The 12,914-nt window shown below is 36.4% G+C and overlaps 1 protein-coding gene across 1 annotated transcript; it reads right to left on the reverse strand.

The window, feature by feature from the left end:
- Window positions 1–5,056: 5,056 nt before the first annotated feature.
- Window positions 5,057–7,892, reverse strand: LOC143542390 (protein Brevis radix-like 3). Its single transcript, XM_077034985.1, has 5 exons — window positions 7,773–7,892; window positions 7,218–7,618; window positions 6,307–6,442; window positions 5,488–5,843; window positions 5,057–5,409 (listed from the first exon to the last, which is right to left on the reverse strand). Exons 1-5 carry the CDS (start codon window positions 7,890–7,892, stop codon window positions 5,331–5,333), a joined length of 1,092 nt encoding a protein of 363 aa, XP_076891100.1. The 3' UTR covers window positions 5,057–5,330.
- Window positions 7,893–12,914: the final 5,022 nt, after the last annotated feature.

The following is a 12,914-nucleotide window of genomic DNA, read 5'->3' on the forward strand; positions in this document are numbered from 1 at the left end:
CTTCTATGCAATATATCGTGCATATACGGGTCTATGCTAGACTTGTCGTGATTAAACTTAACAAAATTTAATCATGTAAGAATTAACGTTAAGAAACCATAATTAAACATTGTACGGAAAAAGGGCCTGTTTAGCGGAGTGTCACACAAACCTCCCATTGGAGGTGCCCGACATGAATAGTCATTGGTTCATTTTATTAAAAGTTAATATGATTTACACTTAATCAATTTTCTTAATAAATAGTTTTATTATAATATCTTTTTAGTCATTAAACCGTACAAAATTCTATTTATATTGTTCAGTTGTACAAGTCAAAGTGGCAATTGCATAAACAAAATATGAAAGAATTCAAATGAGAAAATAAAATACAATATTATTACCCTCGACTACTATAAAACTCCATCGTAATACTAATCTTTTAACCATGCTAGTTATTTTAATATTCTCTCTCCCCTCTCCACACACGCACATGGTGCGCTCTCTCTCACCTACTTTTATCGGTTGGCAGCTTCCGATTCACCATCTTTCAACCCCTACTAGCTGGTAGCCGCATGGCAAATGCAAACCGATTAAGGGTTGTCATGCCGACCCTTTCCCTCACAATATATTAGAAGATGATGATTAATGATGCAAAAGTATTTTAAAGTAGAGGTGTACAAAAACAAATTAGTTAAGCGGAAATCAAACCAGTTCGTTTTAAAACCGGTTTCTACCAAACCGGTTCCCAAACTGAACCAGACCTCCGGTTTGTATATTGATGTGGGGGCTAAAAGTTGTGTTTTGAATGCTTAATATCACATGTTTTAGTTGACTATTATTGCTTTGAACGTGATAACTTTGTGAAGATGTTTGCTTGTAGGTGATTGGAGCTTAATGGAGTATTTGGAAGATTCTTAGCGTGAAGTTTAAGCGAGCATGGAGGTGTCGGAAGCACATGGGAAGTTCGGGCTATTTGCGAGATTGAAAACGAAAGGAAACAGAGAAAAAATGGTATGTGCATAACTTACTCCTTGCTGGGTATAGATGGGCGTAGCAGTTTTTTTGGTCTTTGCCTAGACCTAGAGTAGCTTACGCCTTCCCAGGGTAAGCTACGATGGGAGGCGAAATATGATTTTTTGATGCAGTTTTTAGGGGTATAAAAGTCTGATGTTAACCTAATATGAAAGACATTTTTTTAGCCGTTTTAGGAGCTCTTCCACCAACTCCAACCCTCTCTAATCAAGATTTGTTCCATGGTGATTCTATCAAACATCATATTTATTGATTCCATCATGTTTCTTGGCTAAAACCTCTTTGTATTCATCTTCGGATGTAGGATTCATGTGAGAAACTTTTGTTTCAGTTTTGTTCATGGTGTGGGATTAAGCTTTTATTTAATCGTTTGATTTCGTTAAATTTAACTTGTGTTTTGAAAGTTAAACAGTCTGATTGTTATCTGTTCTTCGTATTAATACCATATCGTTCGTGATTAGTACTTCATGGCTAGGTATTATATTGACAAATTCTGATCGGATTGGTGATTTTGTAATAGAACCCGTTAAGTTTAGTTTACTAATCATTACTTAAAATCAATTCACGTATAGCGTCCCCGTTAAGGATGTCCCATTGAAGAAGACTGGGTTATTAGTTAATTACAGAATCTGAACTCCAGGGTGGTCACTATTTTCTCATTAGTTTTTTTACAAATCTCTTTTAAACCACTTGACATCGTTTGTCCGCCTCAATATAATTATTTTAAAAGCAATTAGCCAAATTAGTACTTTTCAACTGTTTTTGCATAGTAGGACTCAAACCGTTACCGATGCTAGTTACATGCTAGTTAAGGTAACATTAGTAGAGTTTGGGTCCGTTTGGCTAATTGAAGTAGCCAAACTGATCCAGACTGGTTTGATTGTAAAATACCCAAATTATTATATGATAACCGTCGTCAAGTCATGCAAAAACATTTATAAAACTCATGAAAAGTACGGTTTGATTGTAAAATAACGGTTTCTAAACCGAACATGTTTGATCAGTTCGGCTAATTCTATGTTTAAACAGGTTTCTAAACCGAACATGTTTGATCCAAACCGGTTTTGAATATGCAAAAACCAAACCGGTTCGGTTTATAAAAAAACGGTTTGGAACCGGTTTTATGCAAACCGAACCGAACCGGTTTCGCCAAAATTGGTTCCCAAACTGCCAGTTCTAAGACTGGTTCCCCTTAAGATCTGCCGAACCGGTTTGAGAAAAACCAGTTTAAAGTCGGTTCTAAACCGGACCGAACCGACCTGGACCAGGCCGACCTATCTTGCTTTTAAACCGGTTTATAAACCGGACCGGTTTGACTCAAACCAATTTTGACCAGCCGTTGACTAAACCGGTTTGGTTTATAAACAGGTTCGGTTTGGGTTTAAAACCGGTTTTGTACACATCTACACCTCTATTTCAAAGTACATGTATAAGGCCCAGCCCATAATCAGACCTAAATAGCCCAGTAATGGTCCTAGGCAAAGTATTTCAAAGTACACAAGGCCCAGCCCATAATCAGACCAAAATAGCCCAGTAATGGTCCTAGGCAAAGTCCGTTTGTTACAATTCAGACTTCAGAGTTTCAGACCCTTACTGTTTGCATACATTGCCATAACTTAGCTGGGAAATATCTTTTCAGTTTTTATATATAAAAAAAGCGGCAAATGAGAGGATTTTCTGAGCATGAATTCATAAATTTTCCATAATTGTCAAAAAATGTATCAAGAACTTTATTAATCTTCAACAACAAACACAAAACCCGATTCGTTACAATTAGATATGATGAATTACAATACAATATCTACAAAATTGTCAACACAATGATTATGTAACTAACAAGATAAAACGAATACACTCGTACAACACAATGAGAACATTAATGCGATGAACTCTCAATCTCTAACCTAACCAGTGATAAAACGAATAAGATGTAAACGACAAGTGAATCGAATGAGGATGGGACAAATGGACAATACCTTCTCTATATACATCATGCACAAATGAGCTCCGGATGCCAAGCCCACCAGGCTTCCTCAGCTACAAGCCCACTTCATGAATATTTTATACAAACCCAATCATCTTTATTTTATATCCTGAAATCCACAACAATTCACGCAAACAAAAAATAAAACATTCGAACACATAAAATGAAAATGAAAACTAAACTAATAAAAGCAACCATTATCTAATTCAATTAAATGTGTATTACGAAAAAAATAAATACATCACAACTTTCACAGGTCGAATATAAACCCCTCAATCTTTTAGTTGTGAGGCGCACCACTTAAACATCAAGAAATCCATCCCCTTGAGAATTAGATGGGAAATATCTACATGTGTGTTCTTTTTAAGAACGACGACTTTTTTTTTTTGTGTGTGTTTAGGCTATCGCACTCTTCAATTTGGAGAGCTCTGTTGTCTCACTCTAGCCAGACTATGTTGTTTTAACCGGGCCGACGCTGACTTTAGAGTTTGGCTTGGGCGTTCCCCCGGGAAACCATACCGCCAGTTACCAATTGACAGTCGTTGTGCCGCCACAAAAGCATAACTCTCTGACGTAACACACGATGGGACGAAAACCTGAATAGGCTTGGCAACCTGAATTAACAACCTCACAAGACCTTACTCAAATTATTCATTACCAATATTCACATAAAGTGACACATATGACGTATAGTTAACAAGTAATTAACTTTCTTACTTTAATATTAAATGTGTGGGAACTTGGAAGTAGCTGTATCAAAATGTTAAACAAAACATTTTCTAAATAAAATTAATTAGGTTAATTATATGTGAAAAAAATAAAATAATAAAACAAAAAAATATTAAGTTACAAAATCTAGAGCAAGTATGAAACTATTTAGAGGAAATGTAGTAAGCTCCTTAATTGCCCTTTAAAATTTTAAAGTTAAAAATCTTAAATATATGTCAAGGAAACCTTTAAAATCTCTTTGGTTGTTCTTTACATTCTTTCAAGTCATCAGATTGCTTTATTTGTAAATGAAGGATTCTTATGCATTTGACCCAAATTCACAGGTATCAGCATCACCAAACCAGGTAGCCCTTAAACGGGTTATAACATCTCATTAAATTAATAATTAATCTCACTATAAAAATCCCATAAAATAGGGATATGCTAAAAACTAATACTTGATTTTTTATATCATTTATAATTAAGAACAATTTTATAGTAAAAAAGAATAAACGGGTCATAGATCTCACCAAACTCAGATAGTTTTTAAACCGAGTTATAGCATTTCATTTGTTTGTGACACTCTTTCATCATCAAATCCTAAGTATATTATTAAATTTCCTTACAATAAATAAAATTAAAATCCAAAAAAATATATGAATATTAGAAACGAATAACGTAAAACAACGCCTGTAATACGGGGCACAAAAGCTAGTGTATCTATATTAAAAACAAATATATTATTTTTGCCTTATATAACATAATTTAAATATTTACTAGCTATTTAAGTATCTCTTATAACATAACCAAACCCAAATAACATAATTATCTTTTATAACATAACCGAACCCAAATAACATAACCAGTTTTTAAAAGCGATAACTCAGTTATAAATGCTTTTATTATTCGGTAATGGTTATATTTGGTAAATAATCAAATGAACTGAACTGATATTAAAACAAATTTTTCTATATAGACATAATGCTATATGGAATGGTTTTATTGTAACTTTGTAGAAATAACACTAATAGTTTGGTCGATCTAATATAATATTGGATTTATTAATTGAATGTACTTAAACCAAAATAACCAAACCATGTTTTTCAGTAATCAAAACGATTGCTTATATAGTTATGTGAACATAAAAACCAAAACTTTGTTTATAACTTCGGTTTTAGCCAATAACCAGATCGAGTCATCGACCCATACACTTTTATTTTCGAAGAATGATTTATAAACAAACCGGCCAACAAGACACCCCTCTCCATGAGCCGGAGAGAGGGCCCACAAAAAGAACTTACAACAAGCTAAATTTACACCGTTCAATGGTCTCATAGTTGGACCTATACTCACACTTGAGTTGCTAGATCAATATATAAAAGTATCATACAATAGAAATAAAAAAAAAAACCTTTTTTTCTTGTATATAATGATTAAGAAAGAAAGTTACATCTTTAAACCATACACAAGAACCATAATACATAATAATAAAGGAAGCTTAGGTGTACAAATCACTTGATAATAACATAACTTCAAAATGGCCTTCAAGGCTTTCACTAGTTTGCATAATTAATAGGTATAATAACATCTTCAATATATGTAAGCTTTCTAGACCCAACATTCAAACTCAAAGATATTGCTGCTGAATTCTGGCTCGGTTCTGTTCCCACCACATTCTTGCATGCATCTCTCCGAATCTTTCTCGACTACATATCAAATATCATAAAGCGTCGTTTAGTATAATCAGAACAAGTTGTAACATGATCATGGTTTAAAGTTTGTACCTGAATCGGACCCGCCTAAGCTCGCGAATGCCACCTGGTAAGGTTCTGATAGTAATGTACACACCGGGCTCATCCTGCTCGACACATTCGTTTTCCAATTCACTAACATTGCTCAAAGATGGTTCTCCAGATTGATCAGCCCCTTGAGAAGAACTGGTTCTTCTAGAAGCTTCTAACGAGGATGTCTCGGTTTTGGGCCCGCTTATGTTGGAGAATTTGGTAAGATTGGGTTGTTGGTCAAGTGAATCTGATGATGAATATCCTATTCCAGTTGGATTGTAGAAGTTTCTAGGTGGGTGTTCTTTGCTAAGTGGTGGTGTTACAGGACTGGCATCAGTAGATTCAGCTATTGAGCTCTGAAAAAACACAAACTTTTAATCTTTTATGTATGATTACAAAAATAATATTAGTACTATGGTCTATGGTAATCTTGATTAGAAGTGATATTAACTACAAAAGGTTAACTGACTAACATTTTAGTTATGATCGAAAACTTATTGTGTTTCTTTTGTCACATCTTAGAAAAATTACAATTAGTTAATGTAACGTATTTTCTAGGCTTGTAAACGAACCAGGCATTCACTGAACTGTTTAGAGGGAAGTTCGTTTATTTAATAAAAGAATGAACACTAACACACTTTTTGGTTTATTTGTTTACACGAGCGAACATGAACACATACCTAGCTTATTCGTTTATGTCCTTGAAAGCCGGTTTTATTCTTTAAAATTCATTAATGTCATTTTGTTTACGATCATTTATGTTCGTTAGTTTACATTTGTTTAAGTTTCTTCATTTAGATACATAATTACCAAACTAACCTTAGCTTCCGATCTTGGTGGAGACGGCAGCGGTACTCCTGCCTGATTAAACCGTTGAACATTGTACAACTCCATAATCTTCTCACAATTCTCAGACCACCATCTTTGAGCTTGCCATTTGTTAAACATTTCACGACTGATAATACACAACACAATAACATTAAAACGTGCTAACTATTACTTAATAACATAAAGGTTATTTCTCTGTAAATTTAATTACTTTTTATAACTAACACGTAAATATGCAATATTTTCAATGAAATAAACACGGGGTGTCGATGCATATGAAGAAATAGGCACAACATGGGATGACACCAACAACAATCAATCAAAAACATTAAAATGGATTAAATTGCCAACAAAATATTTAATAACAGGACCCATTCTGAGGGTTAATTAACAGGCAATTATTAAATTTAATACTGTTATTGCTATATAAAATCAAAAATTTTGTGGACACATATCAAGCAGACCGGACCCACAATACATTCGGAGAGATGTCACACTCTGTTCCTTGGACTGTTTTTGTTTTCTTATGCAGTCTGGGTTGTTAGTTGCTATGCCCCATAAATATGCTACAGAACACGTTTTACTGTTTTAGGATTCAAATATGAATAAAAATTTAAAAGAAAAAATAATCATTTTATAATAAAGTTAATACGAGTAAACGGCGCTTTTTGTCACATTTGTTCAAATTTACTATTTCCATTCAATATTTAATAAGTTATTTTGGTCCCTAAAGTTCAATATTAATAACTTATTTTTGTCACATTTTATAATAAAGATAATATGAGAAAATTACGCTTTTTGTCACACTTGTTCAAATTTACTATTTCTGTTCAGTATTTAATAAGTTATTTTCGGTCCCTAAAGTTTTATTCTGTATAAAATTTTGAACTGAAATAGCAAACTTAAATAAGAAAGCGAAGCTGAAACAAATTCGTTTAAGGTCGTTGCCACCATGAGTCAACGAAACGAACGTGATCAGGACACCGGGCTCCACCTGAGCGACCCATTCCTTACCCTCATCCTCCTCCATAAACACGACCGCAGTCTCAGTCCGACCACTCACCGACGCTGGAGTACTTGCACCGCTCGAAAGCCCCTTCAATCTAGCTTCCATCTCCTTACCCCAAACCCGAGGTGTCGAATTGCCAGTCCTGTTATACCCGCTAAAAAACCGACCCGACATTGAACCACCAGATTCAGAGTCCGTATAACCCCTACGGGTCAGGTTGGTGTTAGCTGATGAACCGGTACATGGCTTGCAGTGTTTGTACGCCCCGGATGCCTTCAATGCAATGTCCTTGATCTATAAACCAATAATTTTGTTTTAATAACACAAATAAACTGCTGTTTATTTTTTTTTTAAACGATAAATGTTATTTATACTCTACTTTACAGCAATAATAAATACAGGCATTAGACAGTTATAATATGTTATGTTATAATCGAAACAATTTTACCTGAGAAGTTAGTGATTTAACGGCTTGTTTGGTTCTCGGTGTAGCGGCCATGTCTCCGTCGTCTTCCTCATGTAGCGATCCACCGATCGGCTGCTTCGAACACACGATACATGTCAACATTTTCGACAATTGGCGTCAATTGACAAACCGAAACACTCTAATTATATATATACTAGAGAACTTTTAATGGGTGGAACCAAAGGTATAAATATGTAGAAACAACGGTTGAAGGATCAGAAGATGTTGGTGTAAAGTGAAACAAGCAGTGATGACACAAACGCACGTTCTCTTTTGGGTAGATGAAGGGTGAGTCGGCTAAGAATATTGTGTTGTGTCTGTGACAGAAGAGGGAGGTTATGATGGAATGGAAGATAAGAAGCGTGTGGGTTATAAAGGTGATGGGTCCGAGAGGTTGCCGGTGAGTGGTAACGGTGGCCGTTGATTAATCGATGGAAAAAGGTGAAAAAGGAAGCCTAGTGAGTAGCAGCTACTTTGCATCGGTACTCCAAATTACTTTCCTTTAATGTTTATATTTCTAGCTTCTCTTGGAAATTTCATTTTTAAATTTTATTGGGAGAAAATGGAAATTTTTGTATTTTTGGTGGATACTACTACAACTTTAATAGATATAGAAATGAAATAAATACTCCAAATGAAATAAATTTATGAGAAAATTTGCACACTCTCTCCTTTCTTTTTATGATTTATTTTATTTGGAATTAACTTTTCATTCTCTCTTTTTAACTTGTCTTTTTCGTGTGTATTTCAGTTTTGACATGGGTTAATAATTTTCGTGAACTTACCATTAAAGATGGTCTGACAACCCCTTTCTATACACGTGTATATGTAAATATATGAGGTGTATAATAAAGCACTTTTGTTAAAACCGTAACAAAACTTTATAAACATAAAACATGGTTTTAAATATTTTGATTATACAAAAAAAAAACAATTAGTAACATGGATATTTATCTTTTTCTTGGTGGGGGTGAGTTGTGAATTCAGGAATGGACGTCAAGGATGAGGTGGCAAGTCGTTCGTTAGGGAGCAGTATTGCACCCTAGCGGCAATGACATAACAAGAGAGATGTGCGGCATATACTTGTCAATATTGTTGATATTAAAATGAAATATGCTTAACATATAATAAATTTGTGAGAAAATATGGTCACACGATCCTTCGTCTCCCCCTCCTTTTTACAACTTTCCACCTTTTAGAGTTATTTTTTTTTTCATTTCTCTACTTAACACATCATTCTCGCATGTCTTTCAGTTTTAACATAAATCTCAGGATTTTCATGAAATTGCCGTTAAAGATGGTGAAACAACGTATATGTGCATATACCATGTATATTAAAAAACATTTTGTAAGAAGTGTAATGAAAAAAATTTTAGTAAACACGAAACACGTTTATATTATTTTTAATCTAACAATAAATATCAGTAACATGTATATTTTCTTTTCCTGATAAAGATGGGTGTTGACTGGGAATGAGATATGAAGGGTGAGGTGGCAAGCCGTGTCGCTAGGGAACATCGCCTCACCCATTGCGTCAAGGACAAAACAATAATGATGGGCTAACCATTTTGGATATTTTACGTCTCTAATCATACCTGCCTTTAGTAGTTTCTGTACCTCTTCTTGAATGATCGCATTTCTCTCTGGTGCAAATTTCCTTCTTTTTTGATGAATGGGCCTGAAAGAAGGATCAATGCCAAGTTTATGGGTTATAACATCTTTAGAAATACCTATCATGTCTTCGTGCTTCCACGCAAAGGTTGACTTTCTTCGTTTTAGGAAGGATACTAGATCCTTCTCAATAGATTCTTGTATTTCAATGCCTATCAGGACTTTGCCGTCAGGATCCTCAGGATATAAGACCACTTCTTTGGAGTCTTGTTCCCCAGTTTCCATGACATTTCTCCTTGTTTTCTGTGATTGCTATGCTTCCCTCAACTTTTTTGTAGACTTCATTGAGGAAGTGTAGCAATCCTTAACGTCTTGCTGATCACTTTCGATCTTCACTATTCCCCTGGGGTAGGTAGCTTCACACATTGATGGTAGGTGGAGGGAACCGCCTTCATTTCGTATATCCATGGCCTGCCAAGAATAACATTGCAACAAGACAAGGAATCGATAACACAAAATTTTTGAATAGAATTTACTCCCTCTATATATATGGGTAGTTTGATGTCCCCCAATGTATTCTTTGTTTCCCCACTGAACCCTACAAGAACTGAGGATCGTGGGACAATTTCCGACTCCGGGATATTCATCCTTCGAAGTAATTCTAGTTGGATAATGTTAACTGAGCTTCCTCCATCAATGAGTATCCTGCGTACATAATGGTTATAAATAAATAAAGTAATGACTAAACCGTCATGATGAGGATCCTAAACATTGACTCGATCATCCTCATCAAAGAAGATAGCTCTTTGCTCGGCCATTGTAGAAGTCTTGATTAGCCTTTCACCATTCTCCAGTTTGCACTCTTTGGCGTACTTATTTGCAGCCGAGTAAGAGGTTCCGCATATGTCGAATCCTCCAAAGATCATGTTGATAACTTGAGCGTCTGGGGAGGTGGAGCAGCCTTTTCTGGAACCGGTTCAGGATCCTGGTTCCTAGGCTTTTGTCTTCCAAATAGCTCCTTAAGGTGGCCCTTGCTGAGGAGGTATCTTATCTCCTTCCTCAAGGCTATGCAATCATCTGTCATATGGCCGAAGTCCTCGTGAAAGGCACACCACTTCGATTTGTCTTTGGGGAGAGGTGCCTTCTCATTTTTTCTCGGCCATCTTGCTTTGTCGCCCAAGTTCCTAACGGTAAGCATCACTCATCCCATATCTACAGAGAAGCAATAATCGGATATTATCGGGCAGTATTCATCGTCTTCCTCCTCCTCTACAGCGTTGATCTTTTGGCCACCTGGCTTGTTGTGCAGCTTAGAGTTGCTGTTTTTGAAATAGGATCCTTGTTTTTTGTCTTGAGATTCATTTGTCGCCGGAGTGCTCAGTTGATCTTGTATTCTTTGATCCTCTTCCAACCTGATGAATCTTAAAGCTCTGTTTCGGACTTCATCCAAACTCCTGCAAGGGGTCATCACAAGATCTTGATAAAATGGAGAGTCCTTTTGTAACCCCATTTTGAATGCCTCAACAGCTGTCGGGACATCCAAGTTTGGAATTTCTAAGGCCTCTCTTCCAAACCTTGTAAGGAATTGCCTAAGGGGTTCCCCACGAGGTTGGACAACTCTATACAAATCACTAGTTATTTTTTCGAAGGATCTACTGCATGAAAATTGACTATTAAATAAATTGATTAAATGAGAAAAGGAAGTAATAGAGTAAGGAGGAAGACTTAGCAGCCATTTAAGGGCGGATCCAGTGAGGGTTAAGCCAAAACCCTTACACAAGCAGGCTTCCTTCAACCTATCTGGGATCGGGTTGATTTCCATTCTTTCGCGATGTAAGGCTACATGTTCCTCAGGATCTGTGGACCCATCATATAACTTCATACTAGGGGTAGTAAAACGCTTTGGTATCTCAGCATCGCAAATTGGTGGAGCAAACCTGGATATGTTATGGCTTCCTGTTGGTACTTCGGGTGTGACATCTGCCCTGATCCGACCCGACCCAGGTACCCGTTTCCCTTATCCGATCTCTTTCTTTTATGATTTAATATTTATTTATACTTATATTTTACTTTTAATAATAATAATATATTTTCCTTCCCGCCTTTTTCTCTCTCTTTCTTTCCGCCGTCCCCTCCCCCTTCCTCCTCTCTTTCCGCCTTCTGTTCCCTCTTGTCGCTGTCCCGCCCTTAAGCCTTGTTTCCTCTTTTTCTTCTAACTCTTTGCTTGTCCTTTGGTTCCTCCCGCTTAAGGATGTCTGCAGCTCCACGCGCCAGACTCCTTACATGGAAGCCTGCGTGAAGACATCTTGTTCCTGCGATGCGTGGAGAGAACTCTTCTCGCAGCGCGCTAAGGATGTATGTTATTCCCGCAATGCGCTAAGAATGTATGTTCTTCCCGCGATGCGCTTAGAATTCTTGTTCTTCACGCAGCACGCGAAGGATTTGTGATTCTTCCCGCAGTGCGCTAAGGATTGTTGTGCCAGCCTTCGCGCTCGCGCACTCAGCCTTCTCGCGCTTAACCCTTGTATCTTCTGTTTATTCCAGCCTGTATGCTTTGTGTTGTCTTATCTTCTGTGCTGTTGACCTAACCTAGCTAATGTCTGAATAGTTACTTTCGGCGCTGCATGCGTACCAACCCCATTGGTTGGTAGATAAAGTGACTGACATTATCTTTTGAGATCTGCTTTTGCCATGCTTGACCAGTACCTTTATCTGAACCGCCCATGCTTTTTACTGTTTCCCTGACAGCTTTATCTTGCCCCCCTGCAGCTGCCATATCTTTTGATATCTTTACTTTTCAGAACTTTTTTACCGTTGATATCTTTTCTTTTACTTTTTGAGATCTTTTCCCCTTTTTCTGGATTTGTGTCTCCTAGGGTTTTCCTATAAATAATAATAATATTTTCATAACACATCACACACAAACACTTAATCTCTTATTATCTCTTCCTCCCTTTTTGCTCTCTGCCGTTGTCCTCCTGCCGTCTTCCTCTCCTGCCTCCGTCTTCCTCCCTGTTCTTCCCTGCTTTTCCGGTAATATATATATATTATATATAATAATTTACTTATTAATTATCCTAACTTATAATCAAGACTTAAAACAGATCATTAAAACAATAATCTTATTTATAGGTTAACTTGTGCTTGTTTAAAGTTGGTTCTTGCTTTATCTTACACCGCATCGTTTAGCAAGTGAGTTATCTCGTATCTAATCCCTTTTTATTTTAAATGCTTTGGGATGTTCATGTGTTCATACAAAACTTGAGTCTTAAACTGTTTATGAACTTTAGTCGCGCAGTATCCCATGTGTTGAGGACGTAGACTTGGCTGTTTATTTGTATGTGTGGATCATTAACCGTATTGACGGTCTATTCCGCAGTTTTCATGGTACCATTAGATGAACACGGGAGAACTATCGTTTATGATTTTCTCTTTTGTATACACATGCACAGTTAGTCTTGTTTGTGAGCTCAATTGTGAGCACTGGCAGTCTTGTCTCTTAGAGTTGGTCCC

The sequence above is a fragment of the Bidens hawaiensis genome, unplaced genomic scaffold, assembly GCF_021521415.1.
Source record: "Bidens hawaiensis isolate Kalapana, Puna unplaced genomic scaffold, B.hawaiensis_p1.1 tig00012838_1, whole genome shotgun sequence".
Lineage (NCBI taxonomy): Eukaryota > Viridiplantae > Streptophyta > Magnoliopsida > Asterales > Asteraceae > Bidens > Bidens hawaiensis.

Coding starts and splice junctions, on each gene's coding strand:
- LOC143542390 (XM_077034985.1), bottom strand. CDS start 7,892: ATGTTGACATGTATCGTGTGTTCGAAGCAGCCGATCGGTGGATCGCTA. Junction 7,619..7,772: donor TTAAATCACTAACTTCTCAG/GTAAAATTGTTT, acceptor ATTGGTTTATAG/ATCAAGGACATTGCATTGAA. Junction 6,443..7,217: donor AGCTTCGCTTTCTTATTTAA/GTTTGCTATTTC, acceptor GTGTATTATCAG/TCGTGAAATGTTTAACAAAT.